The sequence below is a fragment of the Melozone crissalis genome, unplaced genomic scaffold (genome assembly GCF_028551555.1).
Source record: "Melozone crissalis strain CALT ecotype California unplaced genomic scaffold, PUWL_Pcris_2 ptg000019l_1, whole genome shotgun sequence".
Classification (NCBI taxonomy): domain Eukaryota; kingdom Metazoa; phylum Chordata; class Aves; order Passeriformes; family Passerellidae; genus Melozone; species Melozone crissalis.
Genome location: NW_026535797.1, coordinates 27,086,811 through 27,114,807, shown reverse-complemented (window position 1 = coordinate 27,114,807; position 27,997 = coordinate 27,086,811). Strand labels below are relative to the sequence as shown.

The 27,997-nt window shown below is 41.2% G+C and overlaps 2 protein-coding genes across 2 annotated transcripts in view; one reads left to right on the top strand and one right to left on the bottom strand.

The window, feature by feature from the left end:
* The window catches only part of WAPL (WAPL cohesin release factor), a 134,612-nt gene extending 122,975 nt beyond the window's left edge, over nucleotides 1–11,637 (bottom strand). The window contains exons 1-2 of the mRNA XM_054276851.1: nucleotides 11,513–11,637; nucleotides 5,391–5,518 (exon numbers count right to left, since the gene is read on the bottom strand). The gene's annotated coding sequence lies outside the window, so the exon portion shown is untranslated. The remainder of the gene's footprint in view (nucleotides 1–5,390; nucleotides 5,519–11,512) is intronic.
* Nucleotides 11,638–11,991: 354 nt separating this feature from the next.
* The window catches only part of LDB3 (LIM domain binding 3), a 112,393-nt gene continuing 96,387 nt past the window's right edge, over nucleotides 11,992–27,997 (top strand). Inside the window, exons 1-4 of the mRNA XM_054276882.1 lie at nucleotides 11,992–12,037; nucleotides 13,888–13,991; nucleotides 16,875–16,953; nucleotides 17,996–18,120. Of these exons, the coding sequence (XP_054132857.1) occupies nucleotides 18,028–18,120 (93 nt within the window). The 5' untranslated portion in view covers nucleotides 11,992–12,037; nucleotides 13,888–13,991; nucleotides 16,875–16,953; nucleotides 17,996–18,027. The remainder of the gene's footprint in view (nucleotides 12,038–13,887; nucleotides 13,992–16,874; nucleotides 16,954–17,995; nucleotides 18,121–27,997) is intronic.

The window sequence follows — 27,997 nt, the reverse complement described above, 5'->3', positions numbered from 1 at the left end:
AGGACAATATTAAACTGATAATATATACAGCTAGCAATAAGAGAAAGAAGATAGAAAACATCTTCAAACAGGAAACATGTTCAAAGATATTCCTCAGGTCTAAGGGGTTCTATTACAACTTATTGCTGAGGCTTTTAAAAAATATTTAAAAGCACGAAACATGTAATTCTTTCTTGGTCATGAAGGCCATTGACACTACTGAAAGATGGGAAGAAACATTAGCAAATGCTGCCTGTTTCATATGGGTCACAAAAGACTGAATCTGTCAATAAAGTAGGTCTAACTCACACGTGCTGTTTGATGTGTTAACAAGGAGTGTATGATACATGTCACTAATAGCTAGATCCTTTGCTCCAGTCATGATTTTGTTCCAAGCAGTACTCTTCAAGACTGCACTCTGCACTCTTCTGCATTCCCTTCCACTTTTAGAGGGTATAAAAAGAATACTTCCATGGCTAGAAGAGCTTTACGAATCCCCAGCATGTTGTTCTCTGTATCCTTCAACTCCAACATGTATTAGAGATTAGTTTGTATCTATAAAAAGAACTACAGCTGTTCATGCTCATCTACTTACAAGACACTTGTAAAGCATATATTAATTAGGGAGAAATTGTTTGTGAGCACTTCAAAACCCTTGTGTGTACTCTCTGTGTAGCTAACAGCTTTGCCTTCCTTCACCTCTGCTATGTCTATAAAAATCATCCAGGGGAAAGCCTACAAAATTCATCTCATCTGAATATCTCTACAAGTGGTTCCACACTGTAACCCCTGCGGCATTTGGAATAAATCATTATTAGTTCATATTTCATCTCATCCTAGCAGATTTATTTGTGTCCTGTATCCTCCACTTGGCAGCCATTCTCTTGGTTTTGCTGTCTCTTTACACCCTTCAACACAGATGACTGATTGGATTAAAATAATTTAGGACTGAGATGATTCACGTTTCACTTAAAGTCAACTGTACAAGCTGTTCTGCAGAGACCGCCTGTAGTTTACCATGCACTTGGACATGTTCCAGTGACTTGGAGTGTGACAGGACTAGGGCAAATCTGAGACACTTCCCTGTGGCCTTTTGTACTCCAGCAGCTGTTCACTGAACAGGCTGCTGGCAAAAGCAATGGCAAGTGGTGCTGGGAGCTAACACACAGGCTCTGCCCCTTCATGGGGGCACAAACTCAGCCTTGGGTCACCAGAGAAACTGTTTGGTCTGATCATTCAAGCAGTTCTGCAAAACTGCTGAGCAATGGGTCACTACTGCTGGACCTGTGAAGGATGTGCCAAGAGCCACTGTAATGAATGGCTGCTGCAAGCCAAGACTGAAGGACTGCATAGGGCAGCAGCCACACGTTGCCAATCTTTCCAATTTTCACATACGACCAGGGTCTTACTCCCCATGTTTTCCAGCTTATGATTACATTCCGTGCTTTTGGAAACTTTTTTTACACCCACCGCTGAACTAAAAAGTGTCATCATAGAATATGACATTGAGCATTGACATTTCACACATTCTCAAGTAAGACAGGATAGCAAACAGTATTTTCCCTGAAGTCATGTGCAAAACCCACAGCAAGCTTCACATTCAGAAGTAAACCAAGACACCTCCAATGCTTTTTTGGGTGTTTCTAGAGCTTTAGGGTCTAACATGAGTAAGTCACCATTCCCACTTGTGCCCATTTTCCTCAGGGTTCTTGGTGCCATTTTTTCCTCAGGCCATCCCAAGAAGTCCCCTTATCCTCTGATCCCTCAGTGAAAGGCACTGCTGTCCCAGTAACTCGGAGAGGGCACCCATCTGTCTCTGCTGCTGAAAACACTGCTGAAAGAGAGCCCTTATCTGCAATGCAGTGTTAGTATCACACAATGGTATTTCAGGGGCTGGTAACAAGTATCTCTGTTCAATCACCTGTGTTTGTAGCCTTGGAGTTGCTAATGTCATAGGAATGCTTATAAAGAGGTTTATATAAAAGCAGTCTTAAAACAAGTAAATAAATTCTTATTAGTGTCATTCTGAGCAACTTTAGACATGAGCCACAATCCTGTACACTAAATGATTACTGTGCCTCCTTTACCCCCTCGAATTTATAACCTAAATGCTCATTTTCAAACTTATGCAAACTTCAGAGTTGACAAGATTTACGAGCTGTCCTGTTTACTTCCCTTCTAAGGAGAACAGACTGATGAGCATATCATGAGTGTAAGCTTGATAAAGGCAGAAAAGTTTCTCCACAGCAAATCCAGCTTAACAGTCTGATACAAACCAATTATAAAATTTTATTTGTGTTTTGTAGGAAAACACTTTTTTTTAGTTACAGCAGTTCTGGAAGCTCTGCTGGACACATAACACTGGAATTCTGTATACCCAGCTTGTAGAGCAAAGAAAATGCTGCAAGAGTCACATCAGTGTAGGAAAAAGAGCCACTTTGATTTGGCTTACTGCAGTCCATACTCAGTCATAATCCACCAGATCTATGACTCAGAAGCACAGCAAAAATGGCCTAAGTAGGTCTTCTGATGGTGACTGTAACTTGGAGGATAGGTAGAATGTGTAACTTGGTCAGGCTTGAGTCAAGCCTCAGGTATGATGTAGAGCAGAGAGAGCTGCAGCTCTGGTTAAGCTGTGCCAGACATAACCTGAGAGTAAAGCTCATCATGCACATCAAAAATAAACATGATACCTATGTAAATAACTTGCTAATGGGAATTTTTGTGGGGCAGATTTTACCCACAATGTAAAAGCAAAGCCATTGCTCATTTCCCTCAGCATTTACACTTCCACAAGTGTACAAGAAGATAGTTTGGAAACAGACACAAAAATCTGAGACTATGTCATTGTATAGCACACAGTCTCCAATGTAAAGTTCTGTAGAGCAACATTTCCTGAAGGCTGTGGGACACGTATGGGCATAGTTACAATTGCTGCAATGTTTTCCACTGACTGGAAAAATAAAAAGGAAAATCTACACCCTTCCACACAGTGTCATGCCTGAAAGGTTGCAAAGAAAGTGACTGTACCTCTAATGTAACAGCATTTCCCTCAAGAACTTCAGTACTTCAAAAATGTATTAAACACACCCAGATGCACCCTTTGCTGTGTAACTGGTGAAACTGCTTCTTATTACGTTTTTCAGATGCCTAAAGTTAGTCATATGCATAAATACACACACAACCCCTCAGGACACACAAGTAAAATGAAGGAGTTAAGGGTATGTTAGGTCAGTACTAAAAGTTAGTGAATTTTAAAAAATTTATTCCAGACTAGTATTTGCTGCTAATGCCATGGAACTTTACATAAATATTTTTTCTAAGTTTCAGATTTTTTAAAGCCAAGGCTAATACTGATAGGTGAGCTGAGTTTTGAATTTGATTTGATGTAGAAAGCAGCAAACACTTTGATATAGCAAACCCTTACCAAGAGGAGGAATGACAGTCCTGAAAAAATAAATACAAGTTTGAACCAGAAGTTCAAGATTGTATTTTTTTCTTTTTTCCATGTTTCCTGTGTGACCTTGGGAAAATTACCTAATCTTCTCGTATCTAAGTATTTCTGCCTGAAATAGAGAAAATATGCTCTTCATCATCACGTGGCTACTCTCAACTAGCTTTTACAGTTTGTTCCAAGATTCACAACTGGAAACAGAATTTTTTCCCATTTATTTTATTCACATTTTCTTCCTCTACTGTACAGTTATCAAAACATCTAAACTACACTATCACATATGAAAGACACAGATTGTTACTGAAGGGAATAAAGGATGCATAGGCATTCTTTTTCTCAACAGAAATAATTTACAGATGCTTACCACACAGACTTCAGTTGTTATTTACAGGTAACGTGAGTGAAATAGAATCAGGCATTTTATTGTTAAGTTCTAACTAAGAAAAATATGTAGCATGCAATTGTGTGCATGTTTTTGATCAAAAGCCCTATATGAAATATAAAGGTTTGTCCCTTGAAGTGAGCAAAGTCAAGATGGTAGGACCATTTTTTGGGTTTTCTTCTCTATTAATGGGGCAGAAATTGTTCACAGAAGAAGGAGATCTTTGACCAGCAGCATCATCCAGGAAACAAGGGTAACATAAACTGGGTGAAGTACTACAAAATCAACAAGATTTCCACAAACTTCCCTGAATGTTGCCTAGAATGGAAATCAGTGAACACTGTATGGTTTAGCTGGCTCTGAACATCAGATAGTTGTTTCTGCCCTGTCCAGACATGAATTACACTTTCAGGACCAATTTCTACTTTCATGCACAAAAGAGCTCCATTAATATAAAAGGATTTAAAATAGGACAATTCATCAAAGATTGAACTCCAAGAACTGTTAAGAATTAAGTGAGGCTCACCATGAAAGGAAGGAAAGAAGGCAAGAATAAGACGATACTCTTAAAAGCTTATAGAAGCATTTCTAATGGCTGGAGCATGCGGCTGCTATCACAGCATGCCAGAATCTCTAGGGTAACTGTCCAGTGCTGACCTGTGGCTTCAAGGAAATCAGTTCTCATCAGAGTCCCAGCAGTATTAACATACACCAGACTGGTCATGGTTACAAACACATAACCATAGAATAAAACATATGACAATGTTTTCAGTAATACCTCTTCCCTTATTTGTCTATATGAGATATGTTATGCAAGTTTACCTTTAAAGAAACAAGAGAAGAAGAAAGAGAGGTTTAAAAACAAACAAAGAAAAATTGGTTTTCTTTTTGACAAAATGTTTCAGATCTAAACTTACAATTTCTTTCCCAGTGTGACTGCTCACCTTCACCCTCTTGTGCAGACTGTAGAAATCCTGCTTAGCTCAGCCCATATCTCTTAGAGATTCTTCTCATTTTCATGAAGGACAGGTGAACTGTTCTCTAGTTAACCCACAGGGCCAGAGGGAAGGCCCTTGCTTACACTTTCCATGAAGCTGCTAAGAAATAGCTGTTTGTCCCCCCACTTTCCTTTCAAACCCTGATCTCTTGGTCAGTATTCAGCTCCTCTACCTGCCAGGTTCTGCAGTTGAGCATTCCTTGACACTCATTCCATGGGCAGTCCTGCTCTCAAGCCCTCCCAGCAGTATCACCATCTTCTTCTCATTTTTAGTAGTTCACACTTCTAGTACCCCCTTCCAAGCAGCACCAATGCCCTCAGGTGGCAAAACCAGCATTAATTAACACACCTCCCTCCTGGCTTTTAAAGGAACTATTTATGGTTCTACCTTAACATGTAAACAGATGGAGTCTGGGCTTATAATAACCCTCCAACTGTGATTTAAAAATATAAATCCTTTTGATGCTGCTGTCCTCAGCTGAAGCCTCTGAGTAAAGAAGCACATGGCAGAACCCTTAATGTGTATTGATAGATCTTATTCAAAGTGCTATTTTCCAGATGCACTTGTTAAAACTCACTTTCTGCTGCTGCTCAGTGAAGTAAGAAGAGAACTTAATCTGATGAAGGACAGAGTTGGGGTAGTAGCATCAGGCAGATTGGTGGTTCATCACGTTCACTGCATGGATTCCTTTTGACAATCATTCCTCTGAAAAAGAAAAAGCCACACCAGCCTTTCAGGTTCAGGATCATTATGTTCAGTGAGATGAGAAGTAAGTTTCACACAGAAAGAGCTGCTCTCTTTAGGCACTGTAGATATCAGGTTTTTTTCACCTGAAGAAATTAGAACCATGTAAATTTCATGAAACATGATGTGAAACCCCATTTCAATAAATCACACCCACTTAAATTCTTGTTCTACCCCAAACTGTGATGGTAGACTATGACCAAAGGCAAAAGAAGGAAAATAAGAAAACACAACTCAGAATACCCATTAGCACTGCATCAAAATAAATTAACTGCAAATAAATCAGGGAATCCAAAAATGTTGAAAAACAGTAATATCAAACAGGCATCTTCTCTTTCTGTTTGTGGGCCAGAAAAGGGACTCAGAGTTACCATCTTGTGTCAGATTTCTCCTTGCTGCTTTCAATGAATCCTTCATTTTCCTCACATGCAGGAGCCAAACCATTGTGATTCCAGAGTCAGGGCTAAGGAGGCCACAGCATGTTTTACAAACTGCACTTTGCAGTTTCCCTTCATTGTGCTGTTTCCTGAAAGAGTCCCATCACAGCTGAACCTGCTCCATTTTCACTGGGGCACAGTACAAAGACAACAGATTCTCAGAGCAGTTCATGAGCATAGCAGCAGTGTGAGCTGCCTGAATTCCAGCTTGTAAAAATAAAATTACTGCAGGAGTTTTCAAAATAACACAGCTGACTGTCCAATGTCACTGGAAGCCATTTCTGGGAAACCCAGGATTTGGGGTTTAGGATCAGGGCATTTCTTTATCCAAAAGATGATCAAGGCCAGATGTCACCAGAACAGCCATACAAGCAGGGATGGCATGATACCAGTAAAGACTAATAGCAGAAGGATTTCCAGAATTCAGCCTTACAGGGTGGATCCTGATGGGAACTGGTTTCTCATCCACTACTTAAGGGGAATTCTCTGAACAGAAAATCATGGTAATTAAACAACTTCATGAGGATCATAAATCAATTCTGAATCTTTCAGTTAAAAACCAAAAAGTCCAGTGGCAATAAAGCAACATCCTCTACTAAGGACTTTGTGTCTTTGTGACAACTTGCTTAAGATTTTCACAATATTAGTATTTATTCTCCAGTTTTGTATCTCAGGACTGAATACAGAAATTTGAAAAAGGATTCTGGTGGTCCAAGGGACATTCAATTGAACTTCAACAACTGACAATCTTTGGAAGTCCCAAATGCAACACTCACAGCTATTACATATACAGTGAGTTACACCACAGGACACTCAAAATGTTGGTTGATTTGACAAGTCAAGAGGACCCTGTAACGTTTCTGTTTCAACATGTCACTAACTTGCAGGCACTTGTCTTTCTCTGCTTCCTCCTTCCAAGATCTAGTGGCTTGGTTCCAGCAGAATTATTTGACTTCAGTAAAATTTGACTGTTACTAGTTTACTTGATCTAAACTTGAAAGAGCTCATAAGAGGAAAAAAGCTCATCACTGAAACTTACATTCTCTTCCCTCTACAACTTATATCCAGCATGAAAAGGAAAGGGCTGAAAAACAAAATAATAGAAATGGAATAAAGAATAAGACATCCCTGTTGGCTTGTCTGGGAGTTCTATTCTTGTTAAGTCATGCACTGTTTTAAATAATGGGGGAATTGAAGCAGGTTACTTATACAATAGGATCCTGAATTTGTATTACATTTGTCCTCCCAGAGCTCACTGAAACTCAGCTGGAAAGCTTGGCTGGCCCTAAACAAACTTTGAATTACTGAAACTGCCAATAAAGCTACAAAATAATTTATTTTACTTATTGGGATTGTACAGATACAGTCTAGAACGTTTTGTTGAGATGGTGTGCCTTTCTCTATTAGTCCTTTGCTCTGCTTACTGTCTGAAAACACTGTGCAAGGACAGAGCTGATTGCTCAGTTACTGTCTAGTGAGTTGTATATTTAGCACCTGGCCATCAAGATAGTCTTGATCTTTCTTCAAGGCTGGGCACTGAGATGCCAGAAAGAAGAAAAACATATACCAGCACTCAGGCTCCAGCAGCAGCTAAGTTAAACTTAGCTCACAGTTTCCTCAGCAAAATTTATCCCAGTTTTCAGACATCCCACTGAAAACTGCTTCAATAAATCAATGGGCTCAACTGAAAAAATCATCAGCTCAAGACACCAAGTAATCAAAGTGAACAAGACTGCTACTCAGCTGACCCTGCTTTGTGGTAAGTATCAGAGATAGTTCTGAGTCACAGTAGGGCCTTAACTCCTTCTGTGCATTGGGCAATTTGATTTAGCACAGTACCCAAGATTACCCTGTAAAAGGTCAAATCATTTACTCTTGGAGTGCTGCAAGGCAAGTTCAGGAAGTTTCTGCATACTCAAACAGAAAATTAAAAGTGCCTGTTCTAAGAAAGATGCAATGATGGATTAATGAATCTTCAATGGAGAGATGCAGAGAAATACCAAAGGAAAAAAGTGGGAAGAGATTCACCTTTCCCTTTACACAAAGAGCCTGCATTTACAGCTGAGTATTTACAGTTAACAATGAGTTAGAATTAAGAGGACAACATTTATTTAGCCAAACTAACTGAAAATACTAATTTTTAAGAGAATTCCAGCTTTTCTTCTGTCTAAAATCAGTGCACTAGACATTTGTGCTGACATTTTGGGGCCAGATTAGCTCAAATTTACCATGAAAGTGGTGAGGGTTATAAGTCAAGCAGCATTTCTGGGGATCATCCTGCTGACAATCCCTCTTGAATTATCTACTGCTCTTGAATTATCTACTGTCATAACTCTGTTTTAATCCTGTACCAGGAATGTTATGCTAATAATATAGCCCAGGGAAATGATAGGAACAGTCCAAGGAGGTTATCATGTGGAGAGCCTTCTTTTTCACGTCTGAGCAACACTAGAATTGCAACTCAACTCTATTAAACTGCATGCAACAGCTTCACATGTTGATTATTTTGTTTGTTTTGTTTGCTCTTATATGTGGGCAACATTAGGAAGCCTGCAATATTGCTAAGGTAAGACTGAAAACAGGAATGATGAATCTCTATCTTACAAGGATAAAATTACTAAAGTCACTAAAAATATGATCCTCATCTGAGCTGTGTTTGCTACACGTTCCTAAGATTTTCTGCAAAAGAAAATAATTTTGGAGATCCAAAGTATTAGATTCCTTTGGCAGCTTTTTATGCCAATGCCAAAACACAATCCCAAACAAATCAGACTGTTAACTGGACATATCTAAAGTCCTAATTTTAAAGAAATTCCTCCTAGTCTTTAGGCAGAAGGGAATTGAAAACTGTGAGTTGTTTTGAAAATTGCCCATTTATTTTCCAGTGACAGAAGGAACAAACCACTGAGTCTCCTGCCCCCTTACACAGCATGTGCAAAGAACTGGGAAAACAGAACTGCCAAGCAATCCCAAATGGAACAGCCTCATTTATTGGAGCTGTTACAGCTTGGGTAAATGACAGTGCAAGTGCAGGCCAGATCTGCACTCCTCTGAATGCCAGCACTTCTGTCTGAACAGTCACATCAGTGTTGCCACACAGAATTAACACCTACACAGCCGATCCAAACCAAAGGCAGTACCTTCTTCCATACTTGTTCCTCAGCAGGGGCTCTCAGAAAGGCACACTCAACACTAGTTTATTTCTGAACTCAGAACCCCTTCAGCTGGGCAGGGAGTGAGATGAGATGCCAAAAGCATTATTGCAAGACAAAGCTCATCCATACTTTGTGCTGCAATGTCTGTACTTTACTTGATAACTTCCCTAATCATCATCATTGGTGAGGAGCCACTCAGTACCTGAGGAGGCCAGCCTTGTTGGGTAGCAGTCATTCTTTTAAATTTCCATCCCTGGTGGTTGCACCTTCAGTTTGAAATTACTGCAAATAAACTCTGCAGACAGCTTACCTGATAAACCTTATGAAACCCTACTGCAGAAATTTATGGAAAATGAGGGGCCTATTTACAAGAAAAACAATGTTTCTGAGACTGATCTGAGGCTGAACAGCTGACAAAACAGTTTGGAAGATCAGATTGTGATTAGAAGAAAGGATAAAAGACCAGGAGAAAGACTTGCAGAAAATTAGCCCTTGACAGAACTATCTGAATTCTCCAGTGAAGGAAATTGACCAGGCTGGAAGGAAACTCATGGGTCAAAAGCAAATCACACAGAGTGAGTCACTGAGGAAAACAGACAGCTAAATCTATCAGTAAGCTACTTTCCAGAAAGCAAATAGGATTGTTTGCACAAGATGGCCCAGCCAGTGCAGTCTCAGTGCTCAGCTTTTCATAAGTGGTGACCCCAATGGTATTTCAGGGAACTTATTCCAAGGCCATATTTCTGAAACTTCATTTAAAATATGAGATTAATACTGCCACTAGTGCTTTCTAGAAAAATGAGATAGAGGATTTTGTCCCTCCAAATGGCAGGCACAAGTTTCTGGGAACAAGCCTGCAGCCTCTTTCAGAGTGCTGAGCGGGCAGAGCTCCCATACTTTCAAGATCCCCAGTCCTGAGTGACACATGGAGAAATATACAAGCTTGTGTGTTTCATTCTGTTTCAAACAAAAACAAAAGTCTGAAGCAAAACTGATCCACCAGTCATCAGAACTGGGTTATTGGACATTTCCCAGTCATCCTTGCTGGTACTTTTACCAGGGAACAGAAAATCAGGTTCTTGAAGGCCTGGGAAAGACTCAGGCCTTCAAGAAAGTCATTAAATCTGATTTTTTCTATCACACATAGAATGGGGTAATCTAACAGCACATCAAGAAATAAACATAATTTCCCACCATCTGGATCATGTTTTCCAGCCTAAATCAGCAAATATGGTACTTTATGAGGTTGCTCACCTCATCACAAGATGAAAAATGTTTCCATTGGGGATTTAAGCCAACTTGTCAGTGGAATATTTTTGCAACTGCTATTAAGTCATAATCCATATAAATATGAATTTTGGCCAAAGATAAATATAGAAATAATTTAGATCAATTTTTCCTGGCCTTGTCTACGCATCCTGTACATTGGACTTGAAGCGTAAGGAGACTTGAGGTTCCATACGACAAGAAACACTAAACCTGAACTGCGACCCTTTAAGCGGGCAGGAGCTGAGAAGTTTCTCGAACGGGCTGTGTATTTCAGCGATTCCATGCCGAGTTTATCGCGGCCTTCTCGGCCCCTCAGTGCGGGCCTCGGCCCCGGTGCCGCCCGCGCCGCCGCCCTGTCCCTGGTGCTGACCGGGCACGGCCGCTCCTCTGCGGAGCCAGCGCGGGGAACAGGCTTTTCTTTTTTTTAAATTTTGAACAAACTCATAAAGCAGTGGCGCTGCCATTGCACTGAGAAAACCATTGACTTTCTGCAGGCTACTTTGGGGAGCATAATATAAAAAGCTAAAAAAGCAAACCAAACAGAACTGCTGAATAGAGGGACGTATGGAGCGGGCTGCCTGGTCCTTGACAGCACTCGGCAGGACCATGTGGAGGCACCACAAGGCTCAATCTCTGAAATCATACCAACATCACTATCCCGGTGGGCAATTAAATTGTTCCTTCTGCATTTTTTGTCTTCCAAACCCTTTGTCTTCTGTCGGGACATCGTTTTAACTTTTCCATTTAACTAAAACGACCATTGCTGATCAGCAGCAGTGAATCAGCGGGGGAAAACAACCTCGCCCGCACTTTTCCTAGGGGTCAGTGAACGAAACCACCGTTCTCACTCGTGTTCCGGCGGCGAGCAAGGGGGCTGAAGGCTGCGAGCTCCGAGCCCGCAATTCATTAACGCACAAGGCTCAGGAGCTTTTGCTGAACTTGGGCAGGACAGCAGCCCCTCCCGGCCGCCCTCGCCGCCTTCCAGAGCGTTCCTGGTCCCACCCGCGGGCGCAGCCCCCCCGCTCCCGCCGCCATTTCATCCCTCGCATCCTTCCCTGAGGGCTCAGACGCGGAACGCCCGCCCCCCGGGATACCTGCTGCCCCGCAGCTCGGCCGAACCGCTCCCCACAGCTCTGTGTAACCTTCCCGCTCTGCCACCGCGGCCCCGAGGTGATCTCGGCCCAAACTCGGATATTTACACACCGCCGGCAGCGGCTTCTCGCGGATCGCTCCCTGCGCCACCGCTTGAGGCAAATCCCCTCCCGCGGCGCCTGGCCCGCCCAGCGCCCCCTCACGGCGGGACGGGGAGCGGCCGCCTCCCTCGGCGCGGCGCTCCCGGCGGCCCGGGCGCTTTAAAGGCTCCACCTGCGGGGCAGCGGCTCTTCCCTCGCCTCGGGGGCGGGCGGGTGCCGCGGCGCTTCCCTCGGCCCCGGCCCCGGTCGCGGCCGCCCCCTGGCTGCGGGGCCGATGTCCGTGGGTGCGGCGGCCGCGGCTCCCGCGGGGGCGGAACCGGGACCGGGACTCACCCGGCGCGGCCCGGGCAGCGCTGCGCGGCCGGAGGCGGCGGGGGGCGGCCGCTCGGCCCGGAGGTGCCGGTGAGCGAGACGCTGCGGTGCAAGGTGGGTCGCGCCGCGACTACAGCGTGTCTGTAGTGGAAAATTAAACCCCGCAGAGCCCTCACTGGGAAGGCAGGAGTAGGCGAGGCTGAAGAGTAACTTTTGGGAGGCTGCTTAGTTATCTTGCACCCGTGTGGTTATAGGCGCGCCGCTACATCAGCGTGCTGTGGTGATCCCTGAGGAATCTGCGATGGCCAAATTACACTGACGGCGCAGGATCCCTCTCGTAAGGCTCGTTGTGCGCTCCCCCAGCTGTGCCAGACCTCGGGCCGTCAGCAGGCAAAGCCTCGCTGTTTTCTCTTTCCCGAGGCCAAATAGTCAATTACGTTCACCTCCATCAAGGCACAGATTACATTAGTCATGGGATTACTGTAAACTTTCCTGGTTTCACCACAGAGCTGGAGAACAACAATGAAAGCATCACATTTTGCAGACTTCTTTTTCTGCCTCAAGTACATGAATTGTAGATTGAGCACTGTGTTTTAATCCAGTTTGCTGCTGTTGACTCATTTTCTCACCTAAAGTGGGTAACCTAAGTGCTGTGGTTTTGTTTATAAACAGAATACGGTTAAAACAATGGATGTTTAGGCGTTCTTTACCTTAATATAATAATTTTTTTATTATGGGAAGGTAAATACCATAGAAGTCCTAAGTATTTAATGGTATAGTAAGTGTCTTTAAAAACAATGACTGAAAAGCTGGTAAGATAAGAACTTCCTAACATACACCTAAGTCTTCACAGTCCAGAGAGGTGTCTTCCCCTTCCCTTTCATGGTGAATCTGTCTCTCCACAGGTTTCCAGTTTAATACACTTACCAAAAAAAATCTTAATATCTTTAAAAGTTTATTTCTGACTAAACTGTGTTGTATACCAAATCTTTTATGGTAGTGAAAGGAGGTTGGTGTAGGGAGAAAAAGGCCATGCAGCAGGGGAAAATAAGTGTGATATACAGGTGGTTTTATTTTTTGTAAAGATGGAAATAGTCGTGGTGAAGGATCTAGAGGGAGGGGTAGATAGCAAAGTTGGTTAATTGGTAAAGAGATATTGGCAGCAGCAAACAGCCAAACAGGAAACATTTGAGCTGCATTTCTGAAGGCATTATATTATAGAGACAGAAGATAATATTTTTTTATATTGCTCTAGCATATCTCCCCAGCATTATCAGCTTTTTCTGGAACCCACAAAGCACAGTCTTAGTAAGGTATTGACAATACAGAATGTGGTGAAGCCAAGTGTGATAGAAAATTTAGTGGCTTCAGAAAGATCAAGACTTAGGACAACTTGGTAAGGGGGCTAAAATGATCTCAGAAATCCTAAGGTCTGTGAGAATTGAAGGATTTTAAATCAACAAGTGAAACAAAGCTGTATATGAAGTACAAGTAGGATTAGGTCAACTTAGTTCAGAGTTCAGCAGTGAAGGGAAGGAGATCACAATGAGCTCTTTTGCAGCATAGTCTTAATTTGGAAGCAATATTGAACTTGTGGGTAAAAATATCTTCGCTCTTGATAATTAATTTTATATGCAGTTTGCCACTGGCAAGGTAGGAATTCAGAGCTATTTTTTTTTTTTTCATCTCTAATATGTCAGTTTCAAATTCCTTAGCATTGCTTGGCTAATACATACTAAGTGTGTACTATTTCCTCTTGTGGATGGCAATGAAGATCAGTCCCCAAGTACAGCTGTTGATTTAATGTGAAATGTACTTATCATTGGGTTGATTCAAAACTTTGGAAAACTGTAGGATTACATGTATTGAACAGCTGGTTCAAAGCTTGGGTTTTCCTCATGCATGTGTTTAGTGAGTAGTTTCTTCAAAGGCTCCATTTACTTCACTTTTCCACTTATCTGAAGGATTATAAGTGATTGTCCTGGGGACAGTGCAGGAATCCATGGGACAAAAAGGGTGTGTTTGTCATAAATCCTAATGCTGCCTTCTTGTACTGCCACTCCCTCAGGTGAGGGAGACTGAAAGCAAGACAATCTTTTTGCCTGGGGTTTTTTTTTTTTTGGCTTTTTTTGTTGTTGTTGTTTGGGGGTTTTTTTGTTGATTGGTTTTTGTTTGGGTTTGTTCGACTGGGTTTTTTCCCTAAGGAAAAGTCTCTCCATCTTGTTGAACATCTTTCTATTAAAGAGGAGATGATAGTTTATTCATGCACGGCACAAATCTTCCACTTGCCTAAACATAAAACGTTGAAACCATGACCTTGTAAGCATCTTTTTATTTGCCAGAGATTCATAGTCTGTTGCAGCTCAGAAGTCAAGCTCTCAAGCAATGCGCTTCTGAAATCCTTGATGATCCAAATGATACAACCTTGCTGCTGCAGTAACAGTAATTCAAGTCTCCCCTGTGCCACAGGAGCTAAAATATAACCCCTGACTAATGTGGCCAGCTTTGTGAAGTAGTAGCAACTTGCACAATTGGAATTTCCATTACTTGTTTCCTTCCACCTTAATTTAGCCTTGCCACTAGTGGCTTTTGTTTCATTCACTTCACGTGTGTGCGCTCCCGAGCCCGCAGCTGCGGCTGTCCCGAAGCCTGCTCGCTGGAATACGCACGGCACGGTCTCCTAGCACGTGTGAATTGTTTCCCTGCTGTAACATCTCTGCTGGGCTCGGGCAAGGACAGCTCTGCTCGGGCTCAGAGGCGTTTGCTGGAGGTGGTGGCACTCTCCTGTGCCTGGTGCCCATCCAGCTTCCTCACAACTGTTCCCATCAGTCAGCTGGGAATAGCCTGGGGCGGGAGGGGGGCTGCCTGGGGAGCTCTGGAAAATCCTCTGGTTTGATATGTGTGGAGAAAATGTCATCCTGCACCTGGAATATGTTTTTTTGTTTAAATGTCACCCCTTACATCAGTGACCTCATCTGACTCAGCACTCAGCATAGCTTCTCTCTGAAGGGAGGGAGCTTTAAGCAAGTCATGGATTTTGACGTAGCCAGAGAACGTAGGGAAGAAGGCGCACCATGAGAAACAAAATCTGAGCAAACAAAAATTATTTTTGAAAGAGACTAGCAGGCAATTATGTAAAGCAACTTAAAACCTAATCTAAACATCAGACTCCTCTGAAAAAGAAGGAAATTGACAGTTCTGAACACACAGTTGATTTCAGCCTCTGGTTTCCCAGGAGGTTTTGCCGAGGTTTGTGCTGGTAGCTGTGGCGACACTGTACCTGCTACACTGATGTCTCACCTTTGAAAACAGGGCAGGGCTGAAACAGCCACCTGGGTGAATCACCAGCTTTGTTATTCAGAGGCTGATTGTACTGAAAGTCTGTGGAAGGTGAAACCTGTGCTAAGGGCATCCCTACGAAATGGACCTGTGACTACAGCATGAGCTTCTTTATTAGGAGCAGAGTTTTCTTCAGACAGGCAGAGGGGACACAGACACTAAGAGAGGCTTAGAGTGAGAAAACTCTGGAATATTCTTTCTCTGAATCGCACCTGATAGGGATAGTGCAGTTGCATGCAAGAGCTGTGGTCCTGGTGTGTTGAAGGGGAATGTTGGCCAAGACACTGGCAGATCCTCTACACTTTCCTTTTAAAAATGCCAAGCTATGCTGAACATCCGTGCAGACATGGACAGAAACCAAAGGAGTAGGAACAAGTGACCTCAGTTTAACATTTCATTCAAATGACAGAGACCCGAATGCGATGCCCACTCTCGTTTCTTAGCTCACCACTCAGCCTGGAGGATCTCTCACATCCTTTCAGATGTCCTGATAAGAAAATGGCATGTTAGAGATGTGAAAGTAGGACAGAAGCACACAGTGTTTGATTAAACAGCTTCTCTGTTTCTCAGTGCTTAGCTCTCTTCAGTTTATTGTGTGGTTTTATTCTGTTCTGAGTTTTGCTTCCCCCCCCTTTTCTGTTATCGACACAAATAACTGAAGATTTAGGTATGGGAAGGTAACATGCACAGAATTTTAAGTCTGTAAAACTGTGGTCTTTATTCTAATACTTATTTATGTGATACTGTCTTTAGTAGTGAAGCAATGACTTGCTATGTTTATCTTACTCCTGCTTTTATTCTGTTCTCCTGAACTCTTGAAATGGAGCCAAGAAAGGGCACTAAAAACAGGAAAGAATTCCTGGGAAAAGTAAAAGTACAATGAAAATATGACTTCAAACCTTTGTGTGTACATGCGGCTCTCAAAAAAAATTATCAGAACTAGATAAACTGGCAGGCTAGGAAACTGCCATTTTAAGTCCAACAAGTCCATTTTGCCTCCCTTCAAAGTAATTATCCAAACATCAGTGATTCTGGACTCACAGAGCACAGGTTATATATACTCTGAATGTAAATGTATCTTTGAGGTAATAGTGAGACATCAAAACCCTGCTTTATTCTCAAGCTCTATCTTGCTATTTGCTTTCGTTTTGGTTGGGGCCAGTTCCACTGGCTTAGTGCAACTTTTATTTAAATCTGTGTGGATTGCTGTGGTTTAATGTGGACCTCTGGCTAAAACAGAGGTTCATATGGTTTAGTCTAGTGCCTATGCAGAGATTAATTATTCCCTTGTACAAATGGCTTTTCTGGCACTGTGAATGCTAGACAAGAACTTCTATTGCTTCATGGTTTTGAAAAATTATTGACCATCTCTTTAGACAAAGACTGAGTTCCTGGTAGTGTTTGCTCTCTGCTGTTTTGTAATCAAATATTTGTCATGGTTTAAGGTAGGTGTATTGGCAGGGTGATCAATGTTCAAGCTGAGCTGCCTCACTCTAGTGCATTGTGTGGGCTTGCTTGTCTTTTTGATTATCAAAGTAGAACCCGTGTTTGAGGGACATTTCCCCCCCCCCCCCCCCCCTTTTTAATACAATGGCAATTTCTTTCTAACCAGAGGATAGAGGAGGATAAATGCTGCAAAGATACAGAAGAGGGGTTCTGGAGGTCCTGCACAAATTGATGACTTGAAAGGGGTGAGTGTTAATTACTGTTTGTAGCGTTACCCTGAGAGCAGAAACTTTTTGTTTGTATCTGTAGTTCTGCCAACAGCTTCTTCACTATCCTCGTGCCCTCTGTATTTTAGCAATTTCCAATCCAGGGCAGAAATGCTATCCAGCATTACTGAACAAGGGTTATAGTTTTATGGAACTCCTAAGAACTGGAATGTACACTATGAAAAAATCAAGGAATTAATCAAGGCAGCAATTAGCTGACTATTTGTATTCTTAGCCTTTAATTCAAGCGTCACACCTTTAGAAGACTTGTATTAAAATGATGGAACAAGTATGTAGTGAAACTGTGCTTTTATCACAGAAATTATATACTGATTAGAGGTGTCCCATGATCTTTCTGTGTTCAGAAAAAATAAATGTTAATTTTTCCTAGGGAAAGCAAGGGCTGTGGAACCAAGAGCCAAACATGAAGTTGTGGGATTTTTTGTCAGTGATGCTAAATACATGTAGTATGTACATTTTTCAGTTTAACAAAGCATTGCAGAAGGTTAAGGTTGGTGCCTTTTCTGTTACATGTGGGACTATCTATATAGAAAGAGCTTGTATTATATGTCACAGTGCAAGATAGCTTTCTGCTGAAGCAGAATTTAAAAATGGCTTTGTAGTTGTTAACAGGTTAGTGAAGACTTGGGTGTTTGAGATTTTAGAGTGGGATTTTGTTTGCTTGTTTTATTAAAACATGTGTTTTGTCCATAAAGTGACTGAGCAGCATGAGGGGCTTGAGGAGCCTAGAAAGATCTGTCCCCTTCCGTGGGGACTATATTAGACCTGTGAGTCATGAAGTCTTTGCATAGTAGGTGTCTGGTTACAAACCTTTTATGGGCCCTCCTCAGCTGGGATATCAGCATCTGCATTATAGCTCCCATCTATTCTTAGGTGCTATCAGAGCACGACTGAGCAGGCAAGGCGGAGAGAGAATTGCTTTCATTTATGTAAAACCCTTCCCTGTTCTCAGTCTGTTGTTTCACACTTTTTTCTGTCTGCCCATCCTTCTGTCCTGCAGTGCCCTGTTGCTGCCTGTGGAAGTGGTACAACATGGCTTACAGTGTGACTCTGAACGGACCTGGACCCTGGGGCTTCCGACTGCAAGGGGGCAAGGACTTCAACATGCCCTTGACCATCTCCAGAGTAAGTGTGCAAGAAAACCTTGTTGAGCTGGTTTGGGTTGGAAAATAGCAGTCATGTGTACACTTTGACCTGGCCTAGGAGAATTGAAGATCTTTGCACCTAGGTGTGAATAAAGACAATATAATGTGAACTAGAAATGTGCCGGTTTGAAGTACAACCTGGCATTGCTAATGCTTCAGGAAGATAGTTCTGGTTGGTATATTTGTATGGATGGTGATACTGCCTCTTTTAAGTAATCTTCCAGTTCTATTCTGTACAGTGTTGTCTCTCTTTCTGCTGGTAGGGGCCTCACTGGTGCAATTTGGGGGGAAGGGAATAGAACAATTCTGAATGGGAAATAGAATTATATTTCTATAAAATAAACATGTAACTGCTTGTAAGTATGAGAAGTCAGGTGTTAAAACTGAACAAAGACAGGGATGTGTCCCCTCTTGTGATGGGGTGCAATAGTTGGATAAAAATTAGACATGTCAAGCAGAAGGCTCTGTAGTACTTAAAATACTGTCTTAAATTATGCAGAAGCCTTCCATTTGCAGCTGACAAACAGCATGAATTTAATAATTAATTACTTGGTGTATCTGTCAATTACAGCCATGTATCTTCTAGCTGCCTTTTTCTTTTCTCTTCTCTTTGAAGCATTATTTTAAGGTGTTGCAGTTCAGTACTCCTACTACCTGAATTAGCTCCGGTTCTTAAATATTTTTAACACTGAATAATTTTCAGGAAATTTGTGCTTCCCTTACCTACTTTTCTTTTGTAAGACAGTTCTGTGTGATTTCTGGTAGCTCCCTTCTTCTTTTCTTGTTTCTGACAGTCTCAAATGTGCTCCAGAATGCTCAGATCTTTCTAGAGAGGTCTTGGCTCCTCCACAAATCACCTGCACAAGGCTTATTTTGCAGTACAGTGACAAGAGGGGTTACTTACATAACAGTAAGAGAAATACCAGAATGATTTAATCAGACAAACAAGTAAAATGCAAATAAAAGGTCCGCTCCACTCAAAAATAGTAATAAAAAAGCCACCTACACTGCTTTTAAAACTATGTTGTTTTTTTCACAATGAAAAAATACAGTGTGTTAAGTTGTGGGCACAAAATGTATGTCTCTGCCACAAATGTGATTCAAAGTCAGTTGGTGAGCTTTTGAAATCTTAGCTATGCTGTTTCATATTCATGCTGTGAAACTGTATCATCTGATCTCCCTTGTTCTTATGCACATTCTCTTTCTTGGAAGACAGAGCCACGTTTACCCTAATACTATGATGGTAAGACATACTTTTCATAACTCCTTTTGTAGCAGAGTAATTGCAAAGAAGGCTGCTCTGGCAGTTTTATCAAAAGCAAACAAGCAAAAGGCAACCTAAAATACCACCCCATCTACAAAAATAAACTCCCTTCATAAACTCAGAATAATTTTGCTCCTGCAAATAGTGTTGGTATTTCTTTACTTATCCCACCCAAGGTAAGTGCAGAGAGGTGTCATCCTACTTTTTAGGTGTTTTCATTACACTTTGCAGCCTGCACTGAATGGTGTTGATTATTTTCTTATAAGTCATTCAGTCATCCTAGGGTCTGTCAGCCATGGGCCAGGGCTGTAGCACTTGCAGTGTATGTGACACAATCAGCAATGAAAAGCCAATTGTTTCCCAAAGAGCTCATTGTCTCAGATTGTAATCTGTGGAAGTGTAAACACTATGCCCAAAGGCTGTATGATTCTCAGGAGGCTTTTGAGAGCATGGGAGGAGCAGAAGTGAAACTGCAACAGCTGAATTCCCAGAGGTGTGGAGGAATTAGCTCTTCACTGAGCTGACTGCTTTTTCAGCCGTAGCAGTGTCAGAAAACACTGCTAAGTGTCTTTAAACTCCTCCCAGCGAGGCCCAGTTTTTAGCTGGGACTACAGCTTTGGGATGGGATTGGAATTTAGAGCCTGCCTTATGAGGGCACAAGCAGACATACAGGAATTACAATAGCCTCTTTCAGGGGGAGATGGGATAGTTATGCCTGCTGTTTGTGATGTTTTTGATTGCAACATAGTGTAATACATTACTTTTGATGATAATCTGGTTTTTTTCTTTGTCATCTATCACATAAATATATCTCTAAACAGATCAGAAATTTCGGTCGTGAGTTGACCTATGAACTCAGCCATAATTGCAGTCTTATTGAGGTGGGAAGATGTACTTACATTTTAAGATATTCCTGGTGGGGAGGAGAGGAGAGAAGATAACTGTGAGGAGAATCTCCTTCTTGGAGAGGGCACACAGCTCTAAATGTTGCTAGTGAATGCTGTACACCTATTTATGGACTGGTTTTGATCCACAGCTGCCCTGAGATGAGATTAGAGTTTCTATGTGTAAGATGAGTCCTAAACTCCAAAAACTTCAACTTAAAGAGTATTATAGTTGCTTTTAGTATCAGATGTGCCATGGCCCTTTTGGCTGCATGTGCACAGTGTCCTTCTAAGCCTGCAGACTGGGTTTGCATGCAGACATGTTCACTGTGCTCTGAGTGCCCCCAGTTAATTAGACTGTCTGTGGGTGCGCCACAGAGAACACAAGAATTCCTCCTTTTTCATGAAGGCTCTGTGCTCTTCTGTCATGCTGCAAGAGCACTGCCTCTAAGCTCCTGAGAAAAACACAGCAGGGTTGTTCATCCCATCTGTAGTATTAGACCAGGAATTTCCAAGCACCCTCCCAGAAGAGGACACCAGTATTGTGCCATTGTGCCCATGCACAGACATAAAGTGGGTGCCTGTTGAGCTGCACTCTGTCAGCCAGCCCTATACAATTCCCACCCACCTCACACTTTACCTGGAGAGCAGGGGAGAAATCCTGAAGGTCTTTGAAACCTGCTGAGAAAAGCACAATACAGGATTGTGGGATTGCTAATGCTTTTGTTCAGGAAAAATATTCTTAACACAGTGGATGAGGAAGGGAATTGCACAGTGCTGTTTGGCATAACAGTTCACTCCTACAGAAATCTTTAAAATGGTGTCTCAGACACTGCATTTTCTTCCATTCAAGTAGGCCCAGGTGATCAGCTCATTGCTGAATAGTTAGCAGCATAACGCACAGGAGTCACAGTCAGTCAGCTGGGTGACAGGTGAAGATGTGTTCCCCTGAAATGGATTGTTCTGCTTATCTGTTCTTTATCTAAAAATAAATGCCTGACTAACATAGGGGATGGAAACAAGAAAGCAGCAGACAAAAACAAATAGGGAAGAGTGTGAAGCTCTGCAGCTTTCACACTCCTTTAACAATAGCATTGGGAAATCATCTGTAAACTATTTTTCCAGTCCCCACCCTGCAGACCATCCTACCCACTAGAAAAATTCTGTTATGAGATGTCAAATTCTGTCATGAGATGTCATGAGCAGGTAGCAGACATAGGAAAACAGTATTGACAGACTTAATAAAGCTAAGCATCTGTCAGCCCTGCTGAAATGAATGAGACTTGCAGGTTGTTGGCAGTGCTAAGCACTGTCACCAGTGGCATGATCACATACATAAATCTGGTCTTTCCAAATTGATGTGGGCAGCAAAGCTGTTTATTTTCTCCTACTGCTTGAAGCAAGGAGAATTCATTAATTTTGTAGACCTAATCCTCTGTAAGAAGGCTTTTGGACATAGTTAATTATCTAAGTGCTCAGTTGCCATGTTACCTAAGATGATACAACTGTACATGGTTGGATGCTATAACAGAACATCTTCATATAGTTCTGAGTCTTTGTTTCTGAACAATAAACTTTTCTAGTGAGACAGGCTGGCTTGCAGTTGATGCAATGAGCTGAAAGATGTGAAGGAGCAGCTGTTATCTGAGGTAGTGGAAATATTATCTAAATCACTGTGGTAATCTATACAGTTTTGTATTTCCTAATAGAGAGGTTTTTTAGCTGCTTGGGTTCCAAATCAAAAGCCAGAGCCTGAAACAGGAGATAGTGGTTAAACAAAACAAAAACATTCAATAAATACTTTATTTGATTAAGTGATGAAAAGGTTGAAATCTGATGAACATGTAAGTCCAGGGAGGGAAAACAGCACACACTGCTACAAAAAGAATTAAATTAGCTGATCTGTATACTGACTCTGCTACAAGCAACCTGTAACAGCTTTTTGAGTCTGGGGGAAAACCCTGGTCTAGCATTTTTCAGTTTGTCTCTGCAGGAGCAGGAAGGTTTTTTTCTCAGAGTTGTTAGGCTCTTTCCCTTTATCAGCATCTCTTGCTGATTGCTTCCTGTCCCTCCTCCCCTCCCTAGCATACATATGCCAACCTCTGGCTGTCGCTGCCTTTGCTTTAGAGGAGCTGTGTGAGAGTATTCATTTCCTGTGGGCTGTTGCCTATCAGTGCCTTACAACAGGCAGCTGAGGAGGGAAGGCAGTCCCTCTTCACTTTTTTTCTTCTATTCTTGAATGAGGGGAAGCCTCAGATGATCTAGGTCAGGCTCTGTGCATTCTGCAGCTGTCCTTTGAATGGCCACGTGGTGCTGTACATAAACTGTAATCAGAAAAATGCAGTTCACCTGTATTGAGTGAACTGAAACAATTTAGGAAGTTCTCTTGAAGTGCTGGTACCACATCACCTGCTAAGCATCCACCTTTGGTGAATCAGACTGCTGAGTAGCTGTCATAAAGCTGCAACTGCTTTTTCTTATCTCCAAATAAGAAGTCCTTCACTATGCCAAAAGCTATAGATTAGTATTTATAATAGTTGATATTCTACAAAACTAACAGATAAGTCTGATGTGCTCCAGAAGTCTAGGAGTCTTCCTTTTTAACCATTACTCAGTAGAGATGTTTCCTTTTTTCTTTAAAGTTCAAATGACTGAGTCAGCTTCTAAGGAAGTGAACCTTTTAATATAATGAATGTATTATGCCTAGACACACTGTAGTAATTTCTTATGCCTTAGCAGTTTCACACTTTTCCAACCTTCTTACAGTCTAACTCAAAATAGTTCTTGTCAGTGGAAGGTTAAATACTTCCAGACTAGATTTTCAGAACACTCTGAAATTTTACTATTTATTTTTTTGATAGAACAACTATTCTGTGGGCATTAGCATTTCTTTATGATAATCTGTTTAATTGGTTGATTACTTCTTGAGTAACAGTCACCTCATCTGAAGTTAAAGCATTGTGAGTTTTATTACCTGCAATTATTTATTATATATACAAACAATGTCAGTATCCTAGGAGAGTCTTGGTTATCTGATGTGGTATGTTTGCTTTCAAACTAATTTGCAAACCAGCTCTGCTATATTTACAGCTCCATCAGAAATGATTGTGTTTCTGTGAGCCTGAGCCCTACAAGTAACTCCTCAGCCTCCTGATTTGGTATTGTTTATTTGAGATGTTCCAGTAGACAGCATCTGTACTATAAATGGCAGTTCAGTGTACAGGGCATTTGTATGATAAGGTTGCATGTCTCATCAGACAAAAGTGTCATGTCTATTGAGACAAGGAAAGAGGGAGCAAATTCTATATTTGCTTTCCATTTAAATGATACCTGTTAGACCAGAGAAATGGGTCCTGGAACTTGGGGATCAAAAAATCCCAGTTTACCAAGGAGGCAGTTCAGGTCTCTGCTCTGAGTAAAACAGAGATTTAAACATGGCTGTGCAGGTGCTCTAAGAGGTAAGGTCTTAATTATTCTGAGGTAGACAACATTTTCTGTCTTGATCAAAAATACTGTGTCAGGTCTGAGAAGTAATCCCAATGTATGTTTCACCAGAACCACTAACACTTAAGAGAAGGTTTGATTTCAGCAAATACCCAATTTTGTATCCAAAGCCATTCCAGAGCAAGATGGTTATTTTTCCCTTCTGGGTAAACTACATGCTAGATGTAAGAAGCTTTTGTTTTCTTTCCTTGCAGAAAATATTCTGAAAAATCCATGAAGTTTGTTGTTGTAACTTTAAACTCAGGTTTATTTGTTGAAGAGTGCTTTTATTATAATTTTATTTAAACTGTAGCAGGATAGCGCAATGGGATTTGAGTGCACGTATTGTACTTGACAAAATAACTTTCAGGAACAGCATGTAGGTAGCTGCAGCTCTTGGTCAAATGATTTCTCCTTTAAATCAAGTAGATACTCAGAGCACAAGGCAGCCCCTCTTATCTGTTTGTGTGATTAAAGTAATCACTAAATACTAAGTCCACTGCTGAAGGTCAGGGGTATATAAGGAGCATTATGTGCTCTGCACAGATGCTGTGCAGAAATCATCTATTTAAGGCTGTGTTCTTCAATTCCATCTGTTTTGTCTTTCAGGAGAAACATAACACCCTGGTAGAATATAGGCCAGATAAATGTGAGTAATGGCCTGTAATAGCTGAGGTTCTGGTTTAAATGGTGTTAAATCATTAAACCTGGTATTCTGACTGTTCAGATACAAGATACATATCCCATGGTTTTGAAACCCTTTCTTCATTTCACCTCCTAAATGCTTTTTAATTTGGAGTAGGATTGTAGCTGAATCATCAATACTTGTGTGGCACTATCTGTGAAAAGAGCTCATTCTAAGAAATAACTGGGCTGAATAACATCTGTGCAATTGCCAGCTCAGTTAATAAAGTAACTTTGCAGCTTTCTTTCCTGCAAAAGAAAGAGAAATGCAGCTCTTCCCTTGAACAGGAGGCATATAGTGTTAGCTGTGGGAAACAAGGGCTCAAGACTTGTAAAAAACTGAGTTCACAACTGGGGATAACAGCAGCTCTTGTGGTTTTATGGAGGAGGGAGGAAAGGATTTTCTTTACATAAGGAAACAGATTCACAGCTCAAGTTAGTTATACTCCTTTTTCACTTGTTTTAAATTTGACAGTGTGCCCTGGCCGCTGGATAAAGTGGTCTGACACATTGTTCAGTCTTTGACCTAGAGTTTACTTGTATGAGAATATAGTTGATGTAGCATTTCAGGAAGTCCTCAGATTTACATAATTATTATTGAAGTTAATAATCTTGCAGATCCTTTAGAATGACTAAACATCAGGAGGTAACCATTAAATTATGAATTTAAAGCTGCTGAACTATTAGTGCTTTACAATTAAAATGCACAATAAGCTTTTTTCAGATAAAACTTTTTATTAGTGTCTGATGTCTGAACTCTGTAAATGACTGTCTTAATAGCACTGCAGATAACTCTGTCATTATCTCCATTCTGAATACATTATTGCAAAATATTCTCCAGTCACTGGAATACAAAGAGAAATTAGCTCTGCATATATGCTATCATTAACTTTCTATACTAGCAACAGCAGTTCCCATCTTGTCATCTAATTAGTAGCATAAAGTGTATGTTATACTATAACTATCAAAAACGTGGGTATTTAAATACAAATTAACACCAACCTTGAGTAGCAATGTGGAAGTATGAAAATGGTGTACAAAATGCAAGAGTTTTCACTATATTCTAGCTTTCATCTTGGGCTGCAGCTAACTGAGAGGACAATTTCATGTAGCCAGTTCGTGTGTAACTAGAAGTGTCTGCATGTGGGTGCCTGAGGTGCCACCATTTTAATGCATAATATAGCATTAAATAGTGTCCAGTGTAACCTGAGATAATGCTCTTCCTTTCCACTGACTTTTGTTGCAAGATTAGCTAGGTAAATTATTAGTCCCTGTTAAAAGATCTTGAGAAAGGGAAAGGAAAGAGGCAAATTTCTGCTGACAATTGCAACTGCTAGTTTTGAGGATATAAATTAATTTAAAACCTTGTCTGGTAATGTCAGCAGTACTGTGCTGGTAGAAATGAATAATGCTAATTGGAAAAGAATGGTTTCTATGCACAGCATGTTAAAGGGCTGTTTCTTTTGCACTAGTGTAATTAAAGCCTTAATAAAAAGGTTACCTGAGAACAAAATAGACAAATTGGCTTTCTGTTACAGTTGTCTAAATTCCTAAATACTAATTTGGTAGAAGGACGCTATGATATTTAATAAATGACATTCAATAATTCATAAAGAATTTTGGTTTTGCTGATACAGAGTGAGGACAAGGACTTCAATAAATGTGCTGTTTAGTCACATTGTGTTGACCCAGAAGTCACATTGTGTATTTAAAAGCTGACAGGTATCACCTGTCAAAATATGTTGCATTTTTTTAAAGTATTTTATTTATCTACTATCATAAAACTCAGGTCTTAAAAGAAATAAAAGCTTCATCACATAAAGCTGGCCCTGAAGTTTAGGTCAACCTTACTGTTGGGTATCTTTTGGGGACAGTTCTAAAATCTTCTGGTTTTCAGATCCATGAAGAATATAATATTTCCCTAAATGTAAAGCTGTTTCTGTTCTTTTTAGAGATTTACAGGAGAAAAGCACACAATAAATAGAGGGAAGAAAGTACCTGTAATTAGGTAACCTCAAAAAATTAATTTTCAGCTTACAAATGGCTCCAGACAATATCTTGAATGGGCTTCCCACAAGGTGACTCTTTGGTAGTGGTGGTTAGCAGCCATTTTCCAAAACGTCAATGAGATCTTGCTCTTCTTTTAGGAAGATGAAATGGGCCAAATGTCTTAAAGGCATGCAAATCCCCTGACAAGGGTAGAGTTACTTTCTGCACTTCCCACGTGCGTAGCTGGTGTTGTGATCATCCATGCCACAGGTGTTCAGTGCCTGGACACAGTGCATAAATAGGTTTTAACCTTTCTCCAAAATCCTTCCAAATACACTTGATTTGTAGCAATGGCAGCTGAGGATTAGGAGGAACACAGCCTTTCACATGGTCTCACCCTATTCCCACCTTTCCCTTACTCAGAGTCCAAATTCCAGCTCCTGGGCTATTTTGGCTCCATGCCACTCTTGCTTAGCCATACCTAATACAGACATAAACCCTTATTCTTATTATAAGTAACAGGCTTAAGGGCACATGCTTACTTTAAACAATTTATGAGTTCTCAGTTTGAAGTCAGAATTAGTGACAATTAGTCTTTGTGACATGAATAAAAATATTTGCAGTGCATTGTAGTACTTACTATACCTGGATGGGGTGCCGTGCACACTCTTGAGAAGCCTCTGTGGGACTCTCATGCTATATTTAAAGCATCCAGTAACTTAGGAAGCTATTTTGAATTGGAACCAATGCTACGTTTACCTCAAGCTTCTGGAATGGGACATCTTATCCAAAACTCCAAAAATACTACATGTAACCCCAGATTCTGGTACATAGTGCCAAATTTGAGTGCCCTGGTAGTAGGGTGAATTTGGGCTGCCTTTCCTTGATCCTGGGGGTCACTGGGACCTTCCTGTTCTATTTGAGAATGTCAGCATTCTCTCCTTACCTAATCGTAGTGGGTTTGAAAATGGCTAAGGGCAGTTAGTACTGTGGCAGGTGTTTAAAAAATAAAAAGTCAAAGTAAGATGGCTTTTTTCATGAGCAATTGCTAAGGTTAATTACTGAAGGAAAAAATTACTAGTCTTTATGCTGATTTTTTTTTTACAAGAATTGTAACCTAACCTACCATTGAAGTCCTTTCCTGTCTAAAAGATTCTTATCTCACTGTTTTGCTTAAATTAAGTAACAAATTCTGCAAGATGAAATCCTTTAATCCTTCTGCCAACTGTATGGGGTGGGTGAATGAGGATCTCTCTATTACATGTGTGCTTTCTTCATGACAAGAAGTGATCAGCAGTCTACAAGCATCATCAGCTGTGTGGACAGCAGCAAACCACATCTACCTGAACAGCAATCTCTTCCCTGTTTTGTTGCCCACAGCTTGATGCTGCTTCTTTTCAGGGCAACACTTCTAAAATTGAAACACGTGCTGGTTTGCCATGTAGTTCTCAGTGGCTCAGGCTGAGTGCACAGAGTTGTAGGTATCAGACTGTTGGCACCTCATGGGAAGGGTGAACGGATTATTGAGGTACCTGAATTGTTTGGCCGTTTCA